The sequence below is a fragment of the Biomphalaria glabrata genome, chromosome 12 (assembly GCF_947242115.1).
Source record: "Biomphalaria glabrata chromosome 12, xgBioGlab47.1, whole genome shotgun sequence".
NCBI lineage: Eukaryota > Metazoa > Mollusca > Gastropoda > Planorbidae > Biomphalaria > Biomphalaria glabrata.
In genome coordinates, this window is record NC_074722.1 from 34,419,146 (window position 1) to 34,446,880 (window position 27,735).

The 27,735-nt window shown below is 38.1% G+C and overlaps 2 protein-coding genes across 7 annotated transcripts; one reads left to right on the plus strand and one right to left on the minus strand.

The window, feature by feature from the left end:
• Positions 1-5,800, plus strand: LOC106068392 (cysteine-rich, acidic integral membrane protein-like). 5 transcript variants are annotated; one of them, XM_013227736.2, is made up of 2 exons: positions 1-150; positions 3,794-5,800. In XM_013227736.2, exon 2 carries the CDS (start codon positions 3,805-3,807, stop codon positions 5,719-5,721), a length of 1,917 nt encoding a protein of 638 aa, XP_013083190.2. In that variant the 5' UTR covers positions 1-150; positions 3,794-3,804; the 3' UTR covers positions 5,722-5,800. The 5 variants fall into 5 exon arrangements, with proteins under 5 accessions (XP_013083190.2, XP_055862599.1, XP_055862598.1 ...); XM_056006624.1 differs by lacking the exon at positions 1-150 and adding an exon at positions 1,582-1,700; XM_056006623.1 differs by lacking the exon at positions 1-150 and adding an exon at positions 2,065-2,156.
• A 1,635-nt stretch (positions 5,801-7,435) lies between these two features.
• Positions 7,436-24,893, minus strand: LOC106068406 (uncharacterized). 2 transcript variants are annotated; one of them, XM_056007231.1, is made up of 9 exons: positions 24,747-24,893; positions 22,754-23,006; positions 20,075-20,323; positions 18,526-18,672; positions 17,868-18,049; positions 15,653-15,805; positions 13,380-13,459; positions 11,937-12,135; positions 7,436-7,821 (listed from the first exon to the last, which is right to left on the minus strand). In XM_056007231.1, exons 1-9 carry the CDS (start codon positions 24,831-24,833, stop codon positions 7,747-7,749), a joined length of 1,425 nt encoding a protein of 474 aa, XP_055863206.1. In that variant the 5' UTR covers positions 24,834-24,893; the 3' UTR covers positions 7,436-7,746. The 2 variants fall into 2 exon arrangements, with proteins under 2 accessions (XP_055863206.1, XP_055863205.1); XM_056007230.1 differs by having other exon boundaries at positions 24,738-24,893.
• Between the last annotated feature and the right edge of the window lie 2,842 nt (positions 24,894-27,735).

Sequence of the window (27,735 nt, forward strand, 5' to 3'; positions counted from 1 at the left end):
GTTAAATCTAGTAGTTGTAATGACATTGTCACTGCCCGCCAAGTCTCGCGCGAACAACGACTTTGCCAGGAAGTATTTTAGAAAGCTGACTTGAGTGTGTTACATTTCAGTGACTGTTGTGCTTTTATTCAGTTCGGCTAACTTACTGGAGTAGGTTACATTTTTTATTTCATATCTGTCTGATTTTATATATATTATATAAATACTGCCTAATGTTATTACACATTGCATTGGTTTTCAGTTTTCATGCAGCTTCATATAGTGTCCTACCTGTCATATAGTGTCCTTCATGTCCTGTAGTGTCCTGCATGTCCTGTAGTGTCCTGCATGTCCTGTAGTGTCCTGCATGTTCTGTAGTGTCCTGCATGTTCTGTAGTAACCTGCAGTGTCATATAATGTCCTTCGTGTCGTGTCCTGTTTGTATGTCCGGTTAATGTCTTGCAAGTGCTGTAGTGTCATGCTTGTGCTGAAATGTCCTTCATGTCCTAGTGTCTTGTACGTCCTGTAGTGTCATGAGTATCCTGCATGTATTGTCCTACTTGTCCTGTAGTGTCCTGCATGTATTGTCCTACTTGTCCTGTAGTGTCCTGCATGTATTGTCCTACTTGTCCTGTAGTGTTCTGCATGTATTGTCGTACTTGTCCCGTAGTGTCCTGCATGTAGTGTCCTACTTGTCCTGTAGTGTCCTGCATGTAGTGTCCTACTTGTCATGTAGTGTCCTGCATGTAGTGTCCTACTTGTCCTGTAGTGTCCTGCATGTAGTGTCCTAATAGTCCTGTAGTGTCCTGCATGTAGTGTCCTACTTGTCCTGTAGTGTCCTGCATGTGGTGTCCTACTTGTCCTGTAGTGTCCTGCATGTAGTGTCCTACTTGTCCTGTAGTGTCCTGCATGTAGTGTCCTAATAGTCCTGTAGTGTGCTGCATATAGTGTCCTACTTGTCCTATAGTGTCCTGCATGTAGTGTCCTAATTGTCCTGTAGTGTGCTGCATGTAGTGTCCTACTTGTCCTGTAGTGTGCTGCATGTAGTGTCCTACTTTTCCTGTAGTGTCCTGCATGTACTGTCCTACTTGTCCTGTAGTGTCCTGCATGTAGTGTCCTAATAGTCCTGTAGTGTGCTGCATATAGTGTCCTACTTGTCCTATAGTGTCCTGCATGTAGTGTCCTAATTGTCCTGTAGTGTGCTGCATGTAGTGTCCTACTTGTCCTGTAGTGTGCTGCATGTAGTGTCCTACTTTTCCTGTAGTGTCCTGCATGTACTGTCCTACTTGTCCTGTAGTGTCCTGCATGTCTTTCAGTGCTATGACGTGTTTCTAAACCTGGGAATATTAAGGCTTAGAAACCAAGGACAGAAACAAAGAAATTCTATTGACTTAATACGAAACAAGAGCTACCGACTAGGATATTCCAATTCACAAAATATGGAACATATCACAGAACATAAAGTTTAAGAGATGCTTATACTTCCAGTAGCTAAACAATTTTTTTTAGTGGCGCGGCATTCTATATATATAAATCTATATATAAATTTATACATAAATCTATATATAAATCTATATATATATCAATACATAAATCGTTGTGCTGAGCTGATGGACTTTGAAGCACAAAGGGGAGTTGAGAAACATGACTTACTAAATTATGAAACACAAACTAGAAACCAGGGAACTCTTCTGTGCTATTCTTGTCGTTGGGACCGTTTAGTAAGTGATCTTACAAGCTTCTTCCGGTATTTAGACCTTTGTCTTTAATTATTTCTTTTCCCTTTCTTCCCTTAGTGTTGTTGTCAACAGCCTCCGGAACCTTTACGTTTAAGTATTCCTTTTTTATTACTTCACTATGTGGTGAGACTGGGTGAAACAGTCCCAGTGGGAAATGAATAATATCTATAAACGTATTAAATAGACTTGTAATACCCAAACAGAAAAGAGTTGACATTTGAAACGAGCCCCATCTGCTCTGTGCTAGACAAGTTTAAGCTTGATTTCTTTACATCCGAAAATTGAAAATTTCTCACGAGATCAAAATGCTGTGCGGGAAAAAAAATCACATTGAAGTTAAAATCAATCGTTAACGAGGACGTGTGTTCGAGGGTTTTATTGTTAGGTTTAGTTTTCTTAAGTTGATCGATGTGGTCTAGAATGTAGGCCTATGTAGCGGTAACTAAATAGCGGAACACATTCCGTCTTTCTTTTTGTGCTTTATAAATGTGTTGCAATAGTGTGCAGTAGTTACACAAATGTATTAGGACTACACTATTAAGTACTTCTTCCCTAGGGCTATTAGAGCATGGAATAGGTTGCCTGAGCCAGCCTGGAAAACTAGTGACTTAGCAGAATTTAGGTCATTGCATGACTGAAGGCATGACGCGTGGGATAAGGATATGTGCTGCTTTGAAGTAGCGTCTATATTATATAAGAAGATTTTTTTCTCTGACTTCATGTAGGTAAAGTCTTATTTGCATATTTTTTTTAATCACTGTATTCAATGTGATGCTTTGTCCCACTTAAAGTGAATATTTAAATATTTATTTTTACTTGTATCAAGTCAATGTAAATGTTTTTATTCTGTCTAACCCACACATTTCAGGCTAAGGTCTCAGAAATATAAAAGGCTTTAAAAATCAGATTTTTACTATCCCATGAATCGCGACAGAAATCTTGATTGTTAGCGCACTGAGAGTTTATCAAGCTGTCTAGTTATTTGAGACGTCCTAGTTGACGAGACAAGCAGCTGATGTCCTTGGCACCCGAGACGAGGCGGTCACCGGGATTTTGTACTTTCATATTTTTAAGGCCTTTTCCCCCTAGACCCAACTCTTATGGGCACCTGACATATGTTGGGGTCAAGTTGTGAATGAATACATGTTTTTTTTTAGATGTACACGTAGATTGTGGTACCTTTGTATTGAAAGATAAATGTATTGCATGTACCAAACAGTCAGCAAAGAAACTATTCACTCCGCTTTATACAATACATCTATTCACTCTTTCATGGAGGGTGGGAGGTCGCTGATCTCAAAAATGGCTCTAACGATTTTCCTAGAAATTTAACAGTCGATGTTTATCTTATATATTACGAAAAAAAAAGAAGATAATTACGTCTTACGCATTTCATGTGTCAATCTAGTCATGCGTGTTAATCCATGACTTAAACTCTGCCAAGTCGTTGGTTTTCCTGGCTGATTCAGGCAACCCATTCCATTCACTAATGGAAATAGGGAAGAAGGATCACTTGTATGAATATCGCTGAGAAAATAATTAATTACTACATTGCTGGCCACACTTGGAAAAAACTCTAGTTTGACCGTTATAATTTTTCAAAGTAAAAAAATAAATAAATGTAAATTTGGCTAGAGATTAAATTTAGGTCTAGATCAGTTTTGAAAGGACTATCGCGTTCTTGAGAAGGATTATCGCGTTCAGGAATTTCCAGATGTAAGGCTTTAACGATTCAAGAGTTTAATTTATAAATAATTTTTTGCGCAGTTACTTATAAGTCTAGATCTCAATGCTTATCATTGGAATGGGCGGGGTATAAGCACGTTTGTTTTCTAGCATTCATTAATTTTTATGCAAAAAAACGATCGCTCAATAAGCTGCATAAAGGAGGTATTTTTGTTTATTTTAAAATTATTTTAAATGTTTTTTTTTTGATAAGTCAAAGTAAGTCATTTATAGGTTTTTAGTACATAATATGTTAGCATTTTTTTTTATTAACAAAGTCACATATATAAAATTATAGACCTACTTGTAATTTGACAAGCATATTCAGTCAGTTTCAATTCTTTTTGCAGAGTTTGTAAAGATGGTTACTTGTCCTACTCTTCATAGCGACTACTTTACCTATGGTGATTTCATTCAAAAGAAATACTTTCCAAAATTACCAAAAGAAATTACTGAAGATGATCGCCAGAAACTTCATACATTTTTGAATTGCATGTCTGATCTGACGGGAATAATTCTGCTGAAAAAGAAAGCAGCCGTTAAAAATTTGTGGGAATACGCCGGAACAGGTTTTATCGCCAAAATTGAACGTCAAAGGCATTGTCCTACAGAAAGGGTGCCAACAAATAGTCCGTATGCTATTGTGACCATTACGTCTGCCTATCACACTTTTAATGACTACAGGGAGGGAACCAAAGAAAAATTTGAGGCTGTTAATGATATTTGGAATAAGATGACAACTTGTTTTGTACTAGATCACAATCATCGAGACGGAAATGAAGACGACGATAGTGCCAATGATACACAGCATCATGACTCTGACAACCGCAGCGAAAATTCCCAAGAAGGTGACGCCGAAAAATCCAACAAAAGTTCAGAAGAAGATGACCCTGACAATGGCAGCAAAAGTTCTCTAGAAGATGATGCTGACAAAAGCAGCAAATGTTCTCAAGAAGATGATGCTGACAAAAGCAGCAAATGTTCTCAAGAAGATGATGCTGACAAAAGCAGCAAATGTTCTCAAGAAGATGATGCTGACAAAAGCGGCAAATGTTCTCAAGAAGATGATGCTGACAAAAGCAGCAAATGTTCTCAAGAAGGTGACTCTGACAAAAACAGCAAATGTTCTCAAGAAGATGATGCTGACAAAAGCAGCAAATGTTCTCAAGAAGATGATGCTGACAAAAGCAGCAAATGTTCTCAAGAAGATGATGCTGACAAAAGCAGCAAATTTTCTCAAGAAGATGACTCTGACAAAAGCAGCAAATGTTCTCAAGAAGATGATGCTGACAAAAGCAGCAAATGTTCTCAAGAAGATGATGCTGACAAAAGCAGCAAATGTTCTCAAGAAGGTGACTCTGACAAAAGCAGCAAATGTTCTCAAGAAGGTGACTCTGACAAAAGCAGCAAATGTTCTCAAGAAGATGATGCTGACAAAAGCAGCAAATGTTCTCAAGAAGGTGACTCTGACAAAAGCAGCAAATGTTCTCAAGAAGGTGACTCTGACAAAAGCAGCAAATGTTCTCAAGAAGATGATGCTGACAAAAGCAGCAAATGTTCTCAAGAAGATGATGCTGACAAAAGCAGCAAATGTTCTCAAGAAGGTGACTCTGACAAAAGCAGCAAATGTTTTCAAGAAGGTGACTCTGACAAAAGCAGCAAATGTTCTCAAGAAGATGATGCTGACAAAAGCAGCAAATGTTCTCAAGAAGGTGACGCTGACAAAAGCAGCACTTCTAGCGAAGGAGATCCAATGGATCACATAGACTTCACAAACCAATTGATCGGCGACAGACTTATAGAGACAGACAAAGATCTAGAATTTGAAAATGACTGGTGTGCCTTTGAATGTGTAGTTGATGATCCTGAATTAATCGAGAAGCTAGAAAATCTTGTGAAAAAATATCAAAAGCTTATGGCTGAGCTGTACAAGAAATCTCAAGAACAAATGTATAGAGATGTCAATTTGGTGGTCATTTTCGGACATCCACATCAATGGGCCAAACGAATGAGCGTCGGAAAAACACGTGACTTTGCATCGGCACCGAAAAGGAAGATCCTGAAAGAAGTGAGACCCAATCAAGTCTGGTGTCGTTACAGCTATGACAATGCAACATGCGTAGGAAGCAGTGGTTCTCCAATCTTTATATGGGGGCAACCTATATCAGGACTAGGCTATTGGTTTGGTCACCCACACAACCATTCTGGAAATCAGATAGATAAAGATGAAGGTGTTTGTATTGGTAAAAGCACAATTGGAGTTGAACACATTGTTTAGTTTGACGTCCCAATGTCTCTGTAACAACTTTACTTATCAATGTAAACTTCTATTGAATAAATCTGTTGTATTTTTTAAAGATTATATCCACTATGTCTGTCCACACCTATTCCCTGATCAAGCTGAAACTTTACAAAACTATTTATTGTACCTAACAAAACATATAGCAATTGGAAAAAATAATCAACTAGTCAATTAATTATTGGCAACTAATTAGTTTGTTTGATATCAAAAAAGGAAATAAATTTTACATTATCGATAGCTATAAATATGGATTTTTTTCCTCTAAGATAAGTGTAGTGTTTTCTTTTAAAGTATTTGAATTACAGACATTTCTTTGTAGCAGATCAGCGTGCAATATACGCAGGATAATTTAACTTAGTAGAGTTTATTTCCATTTCATTGCATGTATTACAGAGATGTACATATAATACAATATTGTTTGAAAATTAGTATATTATAAGATTAACTATGAAAGCAGAGTATTTTTTAATGCCTTTTTGTTATCTCGCGTAGGATTTTTTTTTTTTTTGATATTGAACGACACCCCAAAATGACTCTAGTTACATTAGAAAAAATTCGTTACAATCCATTGGCATAAATATGTTATACAGACTTTGTGCGCTGGACTGTCGTTCAGATTTATCGACGGTCGAGGGTTCAAACCCTGCCCGCTCCCATCCCCCGTCGTCCTGCGGGAGGTTTGGACTAGGAAGTAAACTATCTTCAACTCTGAAGGAACATCCGAAACATGTAAAACATTTGACAAACAAACATTTACAAACAAGTTATAGAAAATAAAACCCTTCTTCCTACAACTTAGTAAAGCAATATATAAATAATAATAATACAATGATAATGGTGTTAATGTCGGTTTGGACGAGGTCGGGCACGAGATTCGCCAACGGGAAGAAGAAAACACTCCACGGAACATCGGCCTAATTAGATGGGGGCAACATTGTCAAGGCTGCTTCCTTAACATGGCTCATAGCAGGTCATCTTTACATTGAAACAGAAGGCTTTGTTAGAGCAATACAGGACAGAGTAATTAGGACGAAACATTTCCAGAATCATATCCTAAAACAAAATGTTGTTGACAAATGCTGAAAAAGTGGAAATGTGGGTGAGTCAATGGAAATATAATGGCAGGATGCTCAGGCTTGTTAGAATCTGCTTACTTAGGTCGCCATAACCAAGTTGCAAAGTTTGAAACATAATTTGACCAGTAAGGGTACTCCTTGTTATTACACATGCTCGATACAAGAGATTCTCGTGTCTGTTGTACTGGCATGGGCTTTTTTTTTGCCGCGAGTCTGACCCACCCGCCAGACAGAACAGGCCGGTGAAAGGGAGCTCTTGCTCACTTTTGCTGGCCTAGAGTTCCAAGAGTCGAACGCTCAACTCTACCTGACAGTTTCAAGAAGAAGAAGAAAAGTCTGTCGGAGATTGATTATATAGCAATTATCCGGATAACTATAAATAGTATTTACTGCTGAAGGGGTAGAGACTAAAGAATTTGTTGACAATAGCTTCCAATACTGAGATCTTTAGATAAAACTTTGGTATTTGTGTTTAAATGTAATGAAGATTTAAAGGAAATGTAATGCTAAGTATCTGGATAAAAATGTGTTAGTTCCCTTTGGTTTATTTTTGCACTAGAGTGTAACAGTATAAATAAAATATATAAAAAAACAACAAGGACAAGGTGTAATGTCATTAAAGAATATTTTTTATTATAAAGGTGAGTTTAGAACTATTAGGCGTGGGTATTCATATGAGTAAAATAAAAAGTGATATAAAATATTCATTCCATCTATCACTCTCAACATAACAATACATATATAAATAGCTAAATGAGATAATAACAAAATATGGCAATCAGGCAGCCACAAAGTAGCGTTGAAATAACAGTCTCTATTACTCATGGCAATCAGCCAGCCACAAAGTGGCGTTAAAATAACAGGCTCTATTACTTATGGCAATCAGGCAGCCACAAAGTGGCGTTGAAATAACAGGCTCTATTCCTCATCTTCTAAAACGAGGCAGACGTATGCCTAAGCTAATCATTCCTTTTAAGTTGTGGAAAGGACTTTTTTCAACCTAAGAGAGACAAATGTATATTGACGTCAATATATAAGTACAGAAAATTATGGGACTAAAATGTATTTCCAATATATTTTCTAATAAAGCGTATCGGTCTTTATTCTGTCATGTCTTTATTCTGTCATGTCTTTACTCTGTCAGGTCTTTATTCTGTCAGGTCTATATTCTGTCATTGCTTTATTCTGTCAGGTCTTTATTCTGTCATGTCTTTACTCTGTCAGGTCTTTATTCTGCCAGGTCTATATTCTGTCATTGCTTTATTCTGTCAGGTCTTTATTCTGTCATTGCTTTATTCTGTCAGGTCTTTATTCTGTCATGTCTTTACTCTGTCATGTCTTTATTCTGTCAGATCTTTATTCTGTCAGATCTTTATTCTGTCAGATCTTTACTCTGTCAGGTCTTTATTCTGTCAGATCTTTTATTGTCAGATCTTTACTCTGTCAGGTCTTTATTCTGTCAAGTCTTCATTCTGTCAGGTCTTTATTCTGTCAAGTCTTCATTCTGTCAGGTTTTTATTCTGTCAAGTCTTCATTCTGTCAGGTTTTTATTCTGTCAAGTCTTCATTCTGTCAGGTCTTTATTCTGTCAGGTCTTCATTCTGTCAGGTTTTTATTCTGTCAAGTCTTCATTCTGTCAAGTCTTCATACTGTCATGTCTTCATTCTGTCAAGTCTTCATTCTGTCAAGTCTTCATTCTGTCATGTCTTCATTCTGTCATGTCTTTATTCTGTCAAGTCTTCATTCTGTCAAGTCTTCATTCTGTCAAGTCTTCATTCTGTCAAGTCTTCATTCTGTCAGGTTTTTATTCTGTCAAGTCTTCATTCTGTCAGGTCTTTATTCTGTCAAGTCTTCATTCTGTCAAGTCTTCTTTCTGTCAAGTCTTCATTCTGTCAGGTCTTTATTCTGTCAAGTCTTCATTCTGTCAGGTCTTCATTCTGTCAAGTCTTCATTCTGTCAGGTCTTTATTCTGTCAAGTCTTCATTCTGTCAGGTCTTCATTCTGTCAAGTCTTCATTCTGTCAGGTCTTTATTCTGTCAAGTCTTCATTCTGTCAGGTCTTCATTCTGTCAGGTCTTCATTCTGTCAGGTTTTTATTCTGTCAAGTCTTCATTCTGTCAAGTCTTCATACTGTCATGTCTTCATTCTGTCAAGTCTTCATTCTGTCAAGTCTTCATTCTGTCATGTCTTCATTCTGTCATGTCTTTATTCTGTCAAGTCTTCATTCTGTCAAGTCTTCATTCTGTCAAGTCTTCATTCTGTCAAGTCTTCATTCTGTCAGGTTTTTATTCTGTCAAGTCTTCATTCTGTCAGGTCTTTATTCTGTCAAGTCTTCATTCTGTCAAGTCTTCTTTCTGTCAAGTCTTCATTCTGTCAGGTCTTTATTCTGTCAAGTCTTCATTCTGTCAAGTCTTCATTCTGTCAGGTTTTTATTCTGTTATGTCCCTGAGCCCCCGCCCCCTGCAGAAAGTGGCACTCCTAGATATCTATGAACGAGATATCTAATTTGTGTTGTGAGTTTTAGAGCCAGATAGCAACTCCATAGTATGTGGTGGACAACATCGTATATTAGAGAGAACAGCACCATATCTTAGGGTAGAAAACACCATATCTTAGAGAGGACAATACCATATCTTAGGGTAGAAAACACCATATCTTAGAGAGGACAATACCATATCTTAGGGTAGACAACACCATATCTTAGGGTAGACAACACCATATCTTAGGCAGGACAACGCCATATCTTATGGTAGACAACACCGTATCTTAGGGTAGACAACACCATATATTAGGGAGAACAGCACCATATATTGGGGAGGACAATACCATATCTTAGGGTGGAAAACACCATATCTTAGGGATGACAATGCCATATCTTACGGATGACAATGCCATATCTTAGGGACGACAATGCCATATCTTAGGGAGGACAACGCCATATCTTAGGGAGGACAATGTCATATCTTAGGGAGGACAATGCCATATCTTAGGGATGACAATGCCATATTTTAGGGAGGACAACACCATATCTTAGGGAAGACAACACCATATCTTAGGGAAGACAACACCATATCTTAGGGAAGACAACACCATATCTTAGGGAAGACAATGCCATATCTTAGGGAAGACAACACCATATCTTAGGGAAGACAACACCATATCTTAGGGAAGATGCCATATCTTAGGGAAGACAACACCATATCTTAGGGAAGACAACACCATATCTTAGGGAAGACAACACCATATCTTAGGGAAGACAATGCCATATCTTAGGGAAGACAATGCCATATCTTAGTGAAGACAACACCATATCTTAGGGAAGACAATGCCATATTTTAGGGAAGACAATGCCATATCTTAGGGAAGACAACACCATATCTTAGGGAAGACAACACCATATCTTAGGGAAGACAATGCCATATCTTAGTGAAGATAACACCATATCTTAGGTAGAACAATGCCATATCTTAGGGATGACAATGCCATATTTTAGGGAGGACAACACCATATCTTAGGGAAGACAACACCATATCTTAGGGAAGACAACACCATATCTTAGGGAAGACAACACCATATCTTAGGGAAGACAATGCCATATCTTAGGGAAGACAACACCATATCTTAGGGAAGACAACACCATATCTTAGGGAAGATGCCATATCTTAGGGAAGACAACACCATATCTTAGGGAAGACAACACCATATCTTAGGGAAGACAACACCATATCTTAGGGAAGACAACACCATATCTTAGGGAAGACAACACCATATCTTAGGGAAGACAATGCCATATCTTAGGGAAGACAATGCCATATCTTAGTGAAGACAACACCATATCTTAGGGAAGACAATGCCATATTTTAGGGAAGACAATGCCATATCTTAGGGAAGACAACACCATATCTTAGGGAAGACAATGCCTTATCTTAGTGAAGACAACACCATATCTTAGGTAGAACAATGCCATATCTTAGGGAAGACAATGCCATATCTTAGGGAAGACAATGCCATATCTTAGGGAGGACAACGCCATATCTTTGCCAGGACAATGCCATATCTTAGGCAGGACAATGCCATATCTTAGGGAGGACAACGCCATATCTTTGGCAGGACAATGCCATATCTTTGGCAGGACAATGCCGTATCTTAGGGAGGACAACACCATATCTTAGGGATGACAATGCCATATCTTAGGGAGGACAACACCATATCTTAGGGAGGACAATGTCATATCTTAGGGATGACAATGCCATATCTTAGGGAGGACAACACTATATCTTAGGGAGGACAATGCCATATCTTAGGGATGACAATGCCATATTTTAGGGAGGACAACGCCATATCTTAGGGAAGACAATGCCATATCTTAGGGAGGACAATGTCATATCTTAGGGAGGACAACACTATATCTTAGGTAGAACAATGTCATATCTTAGGGAGGACAACACTATATCTTAGGGAGGATAATGCCATATCTTAGGGATGACAATGCCATATTTTAGGGATGACAATGCCATATCTTAGGGATGACAATGCCGTATCTTAGGGATGACAATGCCATATCTTTGCCAGGGCAATGCCATATCTTTGGCAGGACAACACCATATCTTAGGGAGGACAACACCATATCTTAGGGAGGACAACACCATATCTTAGGGAGGACAACACCATATCTTATGGAGGACAACACCATATCTTAGGGAGGACAACGCCATATCTTTAGGAGACAACACCATTTCCTAGAGAGGACAACACCATATCTTATGGAGGAGAACACCATATCTTGTGGGAGGACAACACCATATCTTGGGGGAGAACAACGCCATATCTTGGGGGAGAACAACGCCATATCTTGGGGGAGAACAACGCCATATCTTAGAGAAGAAAACACTATATCTTAGAGAAGAAAACACCATATCTTAGAGAGGAAAACACTATATCTTGTGGAGGACAACACCATATCATGGGACTTCAACACCCTATCCTAGGCCGAGTAACTCCATAACATGGGGAGGACGGTACCCCACAGACCATTCAGTGACCCGGAGATGATGATTGTGCTCAAAGAAGCCATTTCCCAAAATAAAAACAAATAATTGTGCACTCAGATTACTCACAGTAGTGATTTCTATCAACCGTTTGATTGACATGTGCATCTTTGATCCAACCAGGTGGATATTGACCCCATTGTAGTTCAATTCCCGGAGCCGAGTCCTGGGCTGTTCAATGCAGGCCCAGAGTGTACCGCAGGCCAAAATCCTCTTAAAACAAAGATCGTACGGTACATTGAGGGACACTGTCTCAATTTTCAAACACCTTCGAACGAAACAAAAAAAAAATGTGTCCATGGTTGTAGCAGGTAGAAGCGATTATGAATTAGTAAAACAACAGAATAACAATGTCAGCATTACTATGAAAAATATTAATTAATTTACAATTACAGGTTTAATGATAATAATACAGAAAATGTCTTCGATTCGGATGATTAAGAATGAGTGCAGTGTTTCACATGACTACGCAAGCCTAGTTGCAAATTACAGGTTAATTGATAATATGATAACTACTGATAACGAGGCTACTGATAACGAGGCTACTGATAACGAGGGTACTGATAACGAGGGTACTGATAAAGAGGGTACTGATAACGAGGGTACTGATAACGAGGCTGCTGATAACGAGGGTACTGATAACGAGGCTGCTGATAACGAGGGTACTGATAACGACTCATAACGAGGGTACTGATAACGAGGGTGTAGTATGGCCAGTACAACTACCAACCGTCTATACTTTTCCCCAACTTAAATCAGTTACCCATGTAAACTGTGTAGAATCAGAGGCGCACTAAATTTTTCGAAATGAAAAATCCCAGACTTCACCAGGTTTCGAACCCGAGCCACACCGCCTCCGTCAATTTCGAAAGTAGTGATTAAAATAAACACCCGCACTAGCTACCAATGGCACGCGTCTCAAATACACTTTAAAAACCAGTCTATATTCTGGCCTTCACGTGCAGGGTCCGGCGGAACAGATATGACAAAGGCGTGAAACTGGGGCCTAAACCAGTAAGCTTTGGGTAGGAGAGGATGTTAGTCTCTGAATTGAAACCTCTGCTGCCTACCCAAAAAAAGGGAAAGGCTTCATGAGTCAATCATGAAGAAAAATAACAGCCGTCGACGCTTAGGTAGCTTGCAGCACAAGTGATTCAACCTGGTAGTGCCTGCAGCACAAGTGATTCAACCTGGTAGTGCCTGCAGCTCAAGTGATTCAACCTGGTAGTGCCTGCAGCACAAGTGATTCAACCTGGTAGAGCCTGCAGCTCAAGTGATTCAACCTGGTAGTGCCTGCAGCACAAGTGATTCAACCTGCTAGAGCCTGTTACGCTGCTGATCAGAAACTGTATCGTCTTGACGTTCGTTCGTACACATCAGCTGCGCGAAAAGGGGAGAACTGCTGTGTGGGCAACATCTTTCCGACCATAGCTAATGCCCACATGTTTTACCTTCGCAAGGCAACCAATTCCTCTTATTATTCAATTTGGCGGAAAAACATTATCGACTGACCTCTTGACAATCTCCAAAAACACCAATCTGAGCTCAAAGAAGCAAAACTCCACAGTTAGATTGATGTGACGTATTGTGCTCTAATGACGAAAAAAAAATTACCTATAAGATCTAGAATACCTTTAAATAGTAATAATCTTGTTTGAAAAAAAAACACTAAATCTTATATTATTTGTTGCTACCTCGCCCCTAGACTTATCGAGGGCAATGTTACATCATCAAAATTATTATTTCTTATCTTTCATCTTTAATTAGCAGTTCTTACTGGAGTATCACTATATTGTTAACATAACTTGTCTCTATACAAATACGATTGTTGTTAACTTAGTTTGATACTGAACATATTCCTGGGCAGGGCATATTTAAATTTTCGATACTCCTGTCATTGCAAAAAGCCGCCCAGTCCTAAGTTTAGCTACGTGGGAGGAGTTTAGAGGGGTCGAATAGCTTTTCTGGCCGGATTTAGAACACGGGCCTTAGTTTGGGCATTACTTCTTAAGACTCATCATCCTTTAACTTCTGAGTGTGGTACAACTTTTCAATTGCTGATTCTAGTCCAGAGTTTGATTCCGTCAAGGAGCGAAGCCAAAAGCCATAACCGTTTAACCCAGGGGTTCTCAACCTGTAGGTCGCGACCCCTTTTTGGTTCGATTGACGATTTGCTAGGGGTCGCCAAAGACAATCGATAAATGGATTGTTATTGTCTATTCTTCTACTGCTGTGTGGGTGGGGGTCGCAGCAGAGTGGGGGGATTTGTAAAAAGGGGTCGCTGGTTTAACCGCAAATGGAGATATTGAATAAAGGGCAATGATAATCTTGCACCCTCTTCATGATTAACTTAGAACATCGCGTAATAAAAATGTCAAAGGGGAGTAGCCTATACATTTAAAACCTATATATCAGTTTCTACTTTATGTTGAAATATTAAAGCAAACTAAATATGCTTTTATACTAGTCATTAAAAAGAGAAAAGGAAAAAAAAAAGGCGAAGCTTTTCTAAAGGGGAAGAACTCCGCCATTAAAACTACATCTACCAATAAACAAAAATATACAAGTTATTTTTCTTACTCTATCTCTAACAAAATAACTAATTATCAACAATTAATGGACTAATTAAGCAGCTTTGTTAATTGATTCATGTTTTGTTAGGTACAATGAATAATGATTTAAAGTACCGGTATCAGCTTGGTGGAAGATTACGTGAGAGACAGTGTTGTGGTTACTTCTTTCTTTTTTTTTAATGGATTCACGTCTAATCTGTGTCAATACATAATTGTGCAAAGTTTCAGCTTGATCCGAGAATGGGTGTGGGAGGAATGACATGTACACACTTTTTATATATATATATATATATAAAGACAAAGTAAGTTGATATAGTAGTTTAGTAAAGTTTCCCCTTTCAGACCTTGTGGTCTATAGTGCAGATGATGTAATGGTCATCTGATTCTGTGGCCTAATGTTAACGAAGGTGTCATGTGGCCAGCACAACAACCAGAGCTGGGTAGACTCAGATGCGCCCAAGGATCCCGAAATAAAAAACCCAGTCTTCACCACGATTCGAGTTGTTAATAAGCTTAGTAAAAAATTGATAGTATTGGGGGAGCAAACCTACAAAATAAAAATAAAAAGTTCCCCTTTTAACCCTTCCGGTCTATAGGCATACGATGTTAAGGTCTTCTGTTTCTTTGGCTAACGGTCAACTAGCAGGGTGTTATGTGGCCAGCACAGCGACCAACCGTCTTTACTTTCTTTACCCCTTAGAGTTGTGTGGACTCAGGCGCTCGTTAAGAATTGTCGATTTTCCCAGACGTCATCGAGATTCGAACCCAGGACTCCAGATTCGGAACTCAAGCGCTTAAACACTCAGCCACCGTGCCCATAGTGTTATGAGCTATACACCCAAGCGATCGCATTTTAAAATTACTTTAATATTATTTAAATAAAACCACAAAATGTTCTATATCTTGACAGTATAATCATTCATCAGTTTCTCCTAATAAGTCACTTCCACAAGACAACACAAGTATCAATTTAAAACATTAACCGATTAGTTTATTAACTATTGTTAATTAATTATTTTGTTTGGTATTTCCAAAAAGGGAAAGAAATTGTACTTGACTGAAGTGGTGGTATAAGCTGAATTAGTCCCCTTTACAGGTCACTGCTTTAAATTAAGTTTGTAACAAATATTAGATAACTATAGAATCTTCTATTTTTATAAGCACCTCACTAGCAGAGTGGTCAGCATGTAAGAATAGAAAAAAAAAGCTTACATGGAAGTGTATGGCTGTATACTTCATACATAAACACACGTCTTGATCATCCCAGTCACTGTCAGAGAGGTCCTTCTTGAATTCCCAGTCTAGTGAAACCAGCGGGATGCCATGCAGCATGATTCTCTTGAATTTCAGGTGGTGAAAGACGTTCTGAATAAAAAAAGTTAGAATAGAGAGATCTTACAGTGACATCAAATTCATGACATATTTATGTAGGCCTATATACACCTAAATAACTCCATTAATATTTTAACCAAACAACCAAAAAAAAAAAAAAGAAAGACGTGAGGATAGAGGCAAAAGTATCTTACAGTGACATCAAATTCATGACATATTTATGTAGACCTATATACACCTAAATAACTCCAATAATATTTTAACTAAAAAACCAAAAAAATAAAGACATGAGGATAGACATAAAATAGTGTTATAGTGACAACAAATTCATTACATAATTATATAGGCCTATTTACACCCAAATAACTTCATTAATATTTTAACTAAACAACCAACACTCTCCGTTTAACTAGCGGAACACTTATCCAGCAATCATTAGAGAAGGCCTCAACACTGACCAGCAGCGTCGAAACATGCGAGCAGTTTAGGCCAATAGCTCGTTGCCGCTTCACGGGTATAACATCAGGGCCTGTGAGGTAGCAACGAGCTAATGTTCTACACTGCTCACAGGTTACCACATCGTTGGTCAGTGTTCAGGTCATATATATATATTGATTGGTCTTGGTTAGGCAAAAAAAAAAACAACAAAAACACTTGTGTTTATGGAGTTAAAGAAACAAATAGCGCACAGGAAATATTGGGAGTTTAAACAACAACAAACACAAATGAAAAATTGGAGTTTAACGAACAAATGACATAATGTAATATTGGAGCTGAAAAAAATAGAAAAATACATGTCAAATTGGAGTTAAAACATGTTACACACATGTCATATTGAAGCTAAATAAACAGCTTACACACATGTTATATTGAAGCTAAATAAACAGCTTACACACATGTTATATTGAAGCTAAATAAACAGCTTACACACATGTTATATTGAAGCTAAATAAACAGCTTACACACATGTTATATTGAAGCTAAATAAACAGCTTACACACATGTTATATTGAAGCTAAATAAACAGCTTACACACATGTTATATTGAAGCTAAATAAACAGCTTACACACATGTTATATTGAAGCTAAATAAACAGCTTACACACATGTTATATTGAAGCTAAATAAACAGCTTACACACATGTTATATTGAAGCTAAATAAACAGCTTACACTCATGTTATAATGGAGCTAAAAAAAACAACTAACACATATGTGATTATGAAACTATATAAACAAGTAAGACACGTTTGATACTGGAGCTTAAAACAATTTACCCTTAATATTGGAGCTAATCCTTCAAATGTAATATTGGAGTTAATTCCTCACATGTAATATTTAACCTAATCCTTCACATGTAATATTGGAGTTAATACCTCACATGTAATATTTAACCTAATCCTTCACAAGTAAAATGGAGTTAATCCCTCACATGTAATATTGGAGCTAATCCTTCACATGTAATATTAAAGTTAATCCTACAAAAGTAATAATGGAGCTAATCCTTTACATATTATATTAGAGTTAATCCTTTACATGTAATATTGGAGCTAATCCTTCATATGTAATATTGCAGCTAATCCTTCACATGTAATATTAGAGCTAATCCCTCACATGTAATATTGGTACTTTAAAGCTACACACGTCAAATAGAAATACACAGGTTTCACACATCCATTAATCAAGCTAAATATACATGTCAGTGCAACATTGGAGCTAAAGAGAATGAGCAGTGTTGTAATGGTGGAGTTAAAAGAAAGTAGCTCTCTTCTAATGTTGGAGCTAAAAATAAGTAGTTATCTTGTAATGGTCGAGCTAAAAAGAATTAGCTCTCTTGTAATGTTGGTGGTAAATAGAAGTAGCTCCTCTCTTATAATGTTGGAGCTATTAAAATTAGCTCTCTAGTAATGTGGAGCAAAAAAGAAGTTACTCTTTTATAATGTTGGAGCTAAAAAGAATCGATTTTCTTGTAATACTGGAGTTTAAAAAATTAGCTCTCTTGTAATGTTGGAGCTAAAAAAAATAGCTGTCTTGTAATGCTGCAGCTAAAAAAAAAGTTATTTAAACTGTTTTATCTAAACGAGCATGTTACCTACACGCAAGACGAAATGGACCTCCAAATTGGGGCACTCATCTCGAAGTACTTGCCAGGACTCGCTTGTAAGCCGATCCAGACGACTGACATCTTCCACGTAAATACGTAGCTGCTCCAGCTGACCATAGCTGACGAATGCATCCAGGACATCGTCACAGAGGTATTCATAGCTCAGCGTCAATGCTGTCAAGGGAAACAGTACATTAGGAGTGTTACAGTATATAAGACTAAGACTAATTTGTTGTGATTACAAGGACTCGTTTCTCATATAAAGGCAACATAACAGAAACATTCACATCAATACAACAGACACAACATAAAGAGTTCATTCAGCGACTACACACAGGCATCATAACCAAATTGTATTTACTAAAAAACGAACACACTTATGTATCTTTTAATCACTGTATGAATGTATACCCCATCTCAGAACCATTGCATTGTACACACTCTTTCCGTGTTATGTAGTTTAAATGCTATCAAGCCATCTTGACCAGCATCTCGGACCGGGTAAAACTGGTATACGTCACTATTAACCCTTGGAAAATAGCTATTACAAAAAATGATTTTACAGTCTCCAATTAGACAGTACGAAGAGCTTAATTCAGAGATACGCCTATGACGTAATGTCTATAATTTATAAGATAAGTTCCACTCACACGTCACTTCCGTAAATAATCTGAATGGCTCCAGTAACACGACTGCCGCACGATCTTTATTTTCTTCTTGTGCGAACAAGCCATCAATAATCAACTTTTCTATTTTGGATCCGCAAGAGCGGCCCACCTTGGTCAGCATGGCAGTACCTTAGAGATGTAAAAAAAAACAAACAATTCGTTGCTGGTTGAAAACATATAGAAATTTGTTCTGTCAGTACTCGGAGGCAAGGGTGAGAATTAGATGTAGACTAGAAATCTAATTGCAGGTTTAGTTTAAGTTGAGTTGTCTTCCCACGCTTCCTATAAGGCGTCAGGGAAAACTCCTCTATTTGATGTTCACCCCCCTCCCCCCTCCGCAGATGTTCCGTTGTATGATTAGGCGGTTGCACGGCATAAAGTAAGTTGGCCGAGTGGCTTCCGAACCGAGGGTCTCGAGTACAAATCGCGTACAAATCGGAACTTCGGGATTTTTGAAGTCCACACAATTCATATAGACACCTCACTACAGTAGAGAAGTAAAGATGGTGTTGCGTGCTGGTCACATGACGCCCAGGCTATACTTAGAAAAAGATGATACGTCATCTAACCCACATAGACAACAGACAACAACGTCCTGAAAGTGGTACCTACCTAGGCACAACGCCTTCCGCTTAGGCGTTAGTAGCTTAGATAAGCATACAAGTTAGTAGGTCTTTATATATAGTATAGTTCGTCCATCGTGGTTCGATGATGACCAGGGGGCTGAGGGCTTTGCACTGGGGTTTTATGCCTCCTCATGTGGCTGGTGAGACCTATGTGAGCCCGGAATGTTCGTCCGCACTCTGGGCAGGTTATTCCAGCAATAGCTAGTGTCGTTTGCCTTGCTTTTCTTCTCTGGCGTTTTACTTCTGCCAGCATTGTTCTTTTTTCCTCAGCAACCTGTGCGCCAGTTTTCACAGCGCGACGCCATGATGCTCTGTTCTTTATAAATAATAATTAAAGCCAGTCTCGTCTAAATCTGAGCAGTAACGCCCATAGCTTCCGAACCGAGTCTTGGATTTAAGGCCCTATGAAGACAGGGATTTCGAATTTCGTCATTTTTAGAATGTCCCTGGGTCCATCCAACTCTAGTGTGTATCTGACATTTGATGTGAAAAAGTAAAACGCTTCAAAATCGATACTAACAGGTGTGAAAAAGTGGCACTGAATAGATCCACATGGAGAGCTAGCATAAAGGAAGGGTCCCGGATTGCAGAAGCCATACACAACAGTAGTAGAAAGAAGGGTGAAATGGCAACGGCGCCAGGTGATTACAGATGCCCAACCTGTGACCGCAGCTGTGTATTAATGATTGGCCTGTTTAGTCACACAAGATGTTGCAAGGGGGAATTGAACTCCACTCGAGACGTAAAAATGCCACAGAGTTAGTCTTTGTTAACCGTCGACCAATTGATCGCAGGATCTAAACATGTTTGTTAACTTTCATTTACTTCTTAAACGTTTAAACACAGAGAGAGAGAGAGAGAGAGAGTTATAATTTTAATGAGTTTTATAAATAGTAACATCTAACCTTGCTCCAGGGTAAAACCAGCGCATGACAAATTCAGGACATTCAACCGTGTTTGTATCTCTAGGAAGCGGCGCAGCGTGAACATCAGATCTTTATGTTTGCTGAACTTGGCCAACCGAACCACAATTCGACTCAGGTTGGCCAGCCGTAGAGACACGAGCTTGTCTGTCTTCTGCTCTACAAAGTAGCGTAATAGCGCCTGCAAATACGCCAAGGAGTCTCTCTCTCTGATAACGGCATCTTTAGCTTCTGCCAGAAAACAGATGTAGTATATCGTATATGGTATATGCTATTAAACATTTTTATTCATTAAATAAAGATTAAAAAAAAATAGTGCTATACCGCCAATTCGAGGATAGTCAGAAAATTTAATTTAAGGTGGAATAGTAAGCTTTTTTTTTTCTCTCGAATTTTCGCGCTCAGATGGCGAATCTACCAGAAATCTTTTTTTTAGCGAGCACCTTAGTAAGCAATTTCATAATCTAAACTGCAGCTGTTAATTATTTATCCAAAAGATTTTTTATTTTCAGTTTTCCACACAGAAACTAAGCAATTAATTTAGTTTAATACATACGAAACTTCGTTTTGTTAAAGAACTAACATTAGTCTCGCAAGGTTCTAGAAAAAAAAAAGAGAGAGAGAGTGACAGACAGACAGACAGACAGCTTATTTAGTTCTCTCCCCCTCCCCTCTCCACTTCCATTTTGGATCTACTTATGAAACCGGAAACACCAAAATGCTAGCTATTTATAGTTTTACCGCCAGGTATGAAAATTTCAAACGGTTTTAATAGTAAAAAAAAGGGGGGGGGGGAGATGCACGTCTTTCTTAGTAGACTGTCCATTTTGACCATTAGTAAACTGTTCATGTTTGACCATTAGTTAACTGTTCATGTTTGACCATTAGTAAACTGTTCATGTTTGACCATTAGTTAACTGTTCATGTTTGACCATTAGTTAACTGTTCATGTTTGACCATTATTAAACTGTCCATGTTTGACCATTAGTTAACTGTTCATGTTTGACCATTAGTAAACTGTCCATGTTTGACCATTAGTTAACTGTTCATGTTTGACCATTAGTAAACTGTCCATGTTTGACTATTAGATAACTGCTCATGTTTGACCATTAGTAAACTGTCCATGTTTGACCATTAGTTAACTGCTCATGTTTGACCATTAGTAAACTGTCCATGTTTGACCATTAGTTAACTGTTCATGTTTGACCATTAGTAAACTGTCCATGTTTGACCATTAGTAAACTGTTCATGTTTGACCATTAGTTAACTGTTCATGTTTGACCATTAGTAAACTGTCCATGTTTGACCATTAGTTAACTGTTCATGTTTGACCATTAGTAAACTGTCCATGTTTGACCATTAGTAAACTGTTTATGTTTGACCATTAGTAAACTGTTCATGTTTGACCATTAGTAAACTGTCCATGTTTGAAAATTAGTAAACTGTCCATGTTTGACCATTAGTAAACTGTCCATGTTTGACCATTAGTAAACTGTTCATGTTTGACCATGAGTAAACTGTTCATGTTTGACCATTAGTAAACTGTTCATGTTTGACCATTAGTAAACTGTTCATGTTTGACCATTAGTAAACTGTTCATGTTTGACCATTAGTAAACTGTTCATGTTTGACCATTAGTAAACTGTTCATGTTTGACCATTAGTAAACTGTTCATGTTTGACCATTAGTAAACTGTTCATGTTTGACCATTAGTAAACTGTTCATGTTTGACCATTAGTAAACTGTTCATGTTTGACCATTAGTAAACTGTTCATGTTTGACCATTAGTAAACTGTTCATGTTTGACCATTAGTAAACTGTTCATGTTTGACCATTAGTAAACTGTTCATGTTTGACCATTAGTAAACTGTTCATGTTTGACCATTAGTAAACTGTTCATGTTTGACCATTAGTAAACTGTTCATGTTTGACCATTAGTAAACTGTCCATGTTTGACCATTAGTAAACTGTCCATGTTTGAACATTAGTAAACTTTCCATGTTTGACCATTAGTAAACTGTTCATGTTTGACCATTAGTAAACTGTTCATGTTTGACCATTTGTAAACTGTCCATGTTTGACCATTAGTAAACTGTTCATGTTTGACCATTAGTGCAACCCTCCCTCCAGCCTCTGAACCCGTGTAGATCGAGAAGATCAAGAAAAACAGATTTCTGTTTGCCTCTGTCAAAGTTTTCATGGAAACGTTTATCGAACCAATGACGTCATTTCCTGAGAGTAAAAAGATCCAATGGAATGAAACCAACTTAGCAGTTCTAACCAATTATTTAGTGTTATGGCACGATTACAATTTCGTTATTTGTTTCATAGAAAGGGAAAGTTTTGACTTGGAGAAAAAGACGTGACTAGTTAAAAACTAGACTTGGATTTTAGGAAGAATAGCGACTACCTTTGACGGCTTTAGAGAGAGGAAGCTTTTTATGAACATAGATTTAGCTTGACGCCATTCAAAGGTTTCCTGCGTTATTATTTAACTTCTTATTTGACATTCGCTACCAGCGTTGACTAACTTGTATTGTTGGCCTTTCGCCTGTGTTTTTATTTCCTTATTTGAGAGTTGCCTCCGTTTAAGGTGTCTGCATAAGACACAGCGTGGAAACGCCTAACACAAGAATAGTTGCTTGATCTTAAAAGACTCACCTGCGCAGTCAATGCTGAGGTACCTGACAGAATATGGCAACACCTTCTTCACAAACTGCTCCGTCCTCCCGTCTTCTATTCTGTCCAACTTGAACTTAAGACTCCTCCAGATGGAGGGAGTCGTCAGGGGGTCACCCCAAGCTCGGCAGGTCAAGGACATGTTGAAGCGATCCTTGTTGGGCAGCAGAGAGTAAATCTTCTTTAACACAACATAGGGCAGTTGCCTCCAGTTGCCTCTCGTATTACGTTTAACCTAGAGGTCCACGGAAAAAAAAAAGGAATTAAATCAAGCTTAGTTTTTTAAACAAATAATCAAATGAAAATTCCCCCCCCCCCCCCCCCAAAGAACATACCACATGACCAGAAAATTTCCTTTTTCCGACCTTGCAATCTATAGGACAGAAGATGTAAAGGTCATATGTTAATTAACAATGGTGTCATGTTGACAGCACAACGACCAACCGCCTTTACTTTTACCCCGACTCGTAAGTCTTCAATGGGTTTCGAACCAGAGGCCTCTTGGTTCGGAAGCCTAGCCTTTTGACGACTCAGCCACCACGCCATTCCTGCCAAGCATTATGCCCGTTGTGTTGGGTGCGCCTGTGCCTGCCCAAGAAAGCTATGGACAGCGAGAAAACATGGTCAACAGCGCTTGAAGAAAAGCGTGACATACGGAAAATGGCCAGCTCCTCTTACCAACCAATGCGAACGCCACCTAGACCTGCAATATATGTGGACGGGAGTGTCTCTCCAAAATAGGGCTCCACAGCCATATGAAAAAGTGTTTGAGATGAACCAAAGTTCTACACTGAAGGAGGCCAATAAATGATTGAATAATCTGCCCGTAGCACAGGACTACGGTTCTGTTAGCGTGTCTGACCTTTGTCAGTGAAGCTTAACCTTTTGCGTTTTCTGGACTGAAGTGTGCAGAGGCTGGATGACTTCGCTTTGCGTGCCGAATATGGCCCGCGGACCATAGTTTGTGCATCACAGACATAAGAGATACCTCTAAAAAAAACTAACATCATTTTTGTTTACAAAGTGCACTTGAAAGGAAAGATAAATGCCAGAGCGGCAAGAAGACACGCATTAAAACAATTCTTTTATTCAGTTCCTTCATCACCATACACATGTCGACATACATTTGTCAGGATATATAAACAACTCTAAAAGCTATCAACTTGCAGCATAGCCTCTTATTCTATCACATTATGCAGGGCCGGATTTACCTGTGACAATATAAGATATAATGTAGGGGCCGAAAGTAATATTTAGCATTATCAAAAAATATCCTAACTTACAAATTACGAAGGGTCCAAGAAGGGCCCTATATAAAAAAAAGTTTTTTTTCAAGTCCAAATAAAAAACAACACAAAACCATCGTCCAGACTTAAATCAGGTTAAAAATTTGCCCGCTGCCGACCTCGTCATGCTGTGGTAGGTTTTGGCCATAATATAATCGTTTTAAAATCTCTAAATATTTAAAATAAACATATAAGGTTATGTAAGGTTTTCTAAACCAGGTCAAGGTCGCATCTAATTCTGGTGGTAGAGAAAAAAAAGCAAAGTTCTAAATTAATTAGAGATTGTCAAAGTTCCCCTTTCAGACTTTGTGGTCTATAGGGCAGATGATGTAAAGGTCATCTGTTTCTGTGGCCTGCCGTTAACGACGGTGTCATGTGGCCAGCATAATAACCGACCGCCTTTACTTTTTCCCAACTAACGTCAGATACTCATTAGAGCTGGGTGGACTCAAGGACGCCCAAAGATCCCGAAATAAAAAATCCTAGCCTTCACCGGATATGAAACAAACCATAATTTTGTGCACTTCTTTTTAAAAAAAAACAACAAAACAACGCTAAATCAAATTGAAAATCTAAGTGTTTAAAAACAAACAAACAACAACATATGAACGGGTGTCACCGTTTATTTGACTATCATCTCTACTACTGTCGAATAATTTTCGAGTTACTTGAAAACATACTTGACTTACGTTCCTTACAGCGCAGGCCCTGAAAGTGTTGGCACTGTTAGTGGACAGCTTGATTCGCTTCGATGCTGGTTCCTCTTCACTTTCCATGGGCGTCTCAGGACGTTTCCTAATGACTCCGCCCGCGGCGAAAACATCACTAGTTTTATTATTAGAAGCTACAAAAATAATACAAAAAATATGTTTTATATATAAACGCTTTAGTAACACTAAAAGAATCAATGACCACTTTGTCAGAATCATTCCTGAGGTACCTTTACTCTGAGGTTTGACATTAAGATCAGCGTAGGTGGGAAGGGTGCTAGGAGTCATACCATGAACAGTGCGCCACTGATATAGATATTCTAGACACAAATCATTTTTGTTGAAGTAAGGAAAAAGGTGAAGCCAACTTAAAGGTGATCTTATCTTCTGATTCTAAATAACTAGTTCTAGACTTACAGTGGCACACCCGGGCAAAGCTTCTCAGTCTCACCGCAGCGCTCTGGGGGAAACGGTCGTTAGAGGAGACGGTTAGACCAATAGGGAAGCAAAATGTAGAAAGTAAAAAAGTAGAAATGGAAGAAAGCCCCCCAAAACATGTCATTATCCACAAACCGTTTTTCGAAGGACCGTTTTTATGGACACCTGCACTGCTGATGAAGAAATATGAGTGAGTTTTCCGGGTGTGCTCTGCCACTGGCCTCGCTTCTAATTCAAGCTCCTTGGGATATGAACCATCGGTAAAAGAAATGTAAGAATCCGCTTGGATCTTTCCCAGAATTTGTTCAGACAGGCAGATGGAGGTAAGATAAATGGTGGCAAATATTGACATTTTTGTATGTGATATGAAAACCAATAATATATGTTTTTATTTTTTTTTTACCCTCAGTATATTACAATAGATGTTTTAAATCTTGACATCGCTGTACGTTAGTCATGGGCATCAATCAATGACAAACTCTGCTAAGCCGTTGGTTTTCCTGGCTGATTCAGCCAATTCATACCATTCTCTTTAGGCACTAGAGAAAAAGGTGTACGATACAAGAATAAGGAAACTCACACCTGTAATTCATCTGGGCACTTCCATAATGTTTCGAAACAGAAAGAGGAGGTGTTTTTTTAAATAGGCTTCATATATAACGTATTAGATTTAACTTATTAGATCTAGATTATTGTATTTTTGTTATGTAACTAACTTACGTAACATGGCTTTCTATAAACATAAACGTATGTACATCTAGATCTAGATCTATTTGTTCTGTTGACTCTTAAGACAGTTTAAGTTTCATAGACTCAGGTCTAGTCGAGATATATTAAGACAATCTAGATCTAGTCCTAAAATGTAAAAGCTTTGGCCAAAATAAACACACACGTCTTTTTTCGAAAACAGGGATAGCCCTTTAAAAGTTAGATCTGGGTATATTGTTTATAAAATAGGATAAAAATATAGTCAATTATGACTAGATCTGTAAATATAAATCAAAGATGTTTGCTTCCAATAAGGCGACCATTTATCAACACAAATAACGGTGACGATGTACGCAATGAGCAAAAATAGCTGTCAACTCTTAACTATCATGCAACGCGTCAACATGGAGGAAAATCCATTAGATAACAAGCTTCTGGTATATCCGGTGTACAAAAATACGGAAGTGTAGATAAAAGAATCCTTTTGATAAGCCATAGGGACAGCTGGGATTACGTAGAGATGGTTCAATGTTATATGTATTATTCCTAATATACTTTTTAGTCTTCTGTCCTGAAGTGTCTCTAGATTTAGTGATTCTACTTATAGTGTTACTCTAGTCAGATTTGAATATTTGTTTTGTTATTAGCCTCAGAGCTCTATTTTGTATGTGTTCTAGTTTTGTCTAATACATTGTGCGTTCTGTGCTTTCAAGATTTAATTCTACAGTGCTGACTCACCGTGGAACCTATCCTCGTTGATTGCCCCAGATACCAGGATGTCAGGGAGAAATATTTTAGAGCCACTAACTTAAAAAAACTATTTGATAATGTCGACCCTGGGAAGGTACTGGGCTTTATCCGGGAAGTGGGGTTGTCTACGAAGATATGATTTATGAACATGTACTATTTACATTAGATTTTTACCAAATAATTAAATTTTTACTACCTTTACTATTTTAACTGTGAATAGACCTTGATTTTAATGATATGACTGTATAGAATTTGGCCCTTGTTGTTTAGAGAGAGAGTAGTCCTTAAGGGACTGCAGGCACGACATGGCCTAAATTGTGCCGATGTGCCTAAAATCAAAATCAAATCAAAATCTACAGTGCTGACAAGTGAGAAACATATAAAACAAAGGCTTGGCTTCGAGGCTGAGGATTATGAAGGAGTGCACTATTTTACGTGGCTACGTCTGTCCGCGGCAGTGGATCTCCTTTTGTTCTTCAATGTGTCTCCCCAGAGCCTTTGTAAGAAATCTCCAGACTATCGCCAGGTGCTCTCTGTCAGTTTAAGGAAACTAGCAGCAATAACTTGTAACAACAATTATATATATAACAGCCATTACATGTAGCAATAAATAATTGAAATTTATAACAGCATGGCTTGTAACAGTAACACTTTTTAAAAGCAATGAACTTTTTAAACAGCAATGACTTGTAGTAGCAATAATATGTAACAACAGTAACATTTATAATAGCTCGACTAAACAATGTCTTGTGACAGAAATGGATTTTGTAACAGCAATGACATGTAATAATGAACAGCAATGGTGTGAATGTACACTTTGGTTTCTTATAGTTATAATGTTTTTTGTTTGGTGTAATGCACAAATTGTAAGACAAATTTCCATACGGACAATAAAGATTATTATTATTTTATTATGTCAGAAATGAAACGAGTAGTCATTCTCTGGCGCTGCCAGGGTCGAGTTTCGCTAAAGAGAAACAAAATTCATCGTAGTCCCTTTAACAGGTTCCACTGAGGAATTTTCTGGTGATGTGGCAGGTCTGCAGCAGTACCGCCCTCTGACAGGCAACGA

Excerpts from the sequence above, each read along its gene's own strand:
- LOC106068392 (XM_013227736.2), top strand. The coding sequence starts at position 3,805 with ATGGTTACTTGTCCTACTCTTCATAGCGACTACTTTACCTATGGTGAT.
- LOC106068406 (XM_056007230.1), bottom strand. The coding sequence starts at position 24,833 with ATGGAAAGTGAAGAGGAACCAGCATCGAAGCGAATCAAGCTGTCCACT. Across the intron at positions 20,324-22,753 it reads CCTCAGCATTGACTGCGCAG|AAGCTAAAGATGCCGTTATC; the intron begins GTGAGTCTTTTA and ends GTTTTCTGGCAG. Across the intron at positions 12,136-13,379 it reads TTTTTGGAGATTGTCAAGAG|GTGTTTGAAAATTGAGACAG; the intron begins GTCAGTCGATAA and ends TTTCGTTCGAAG.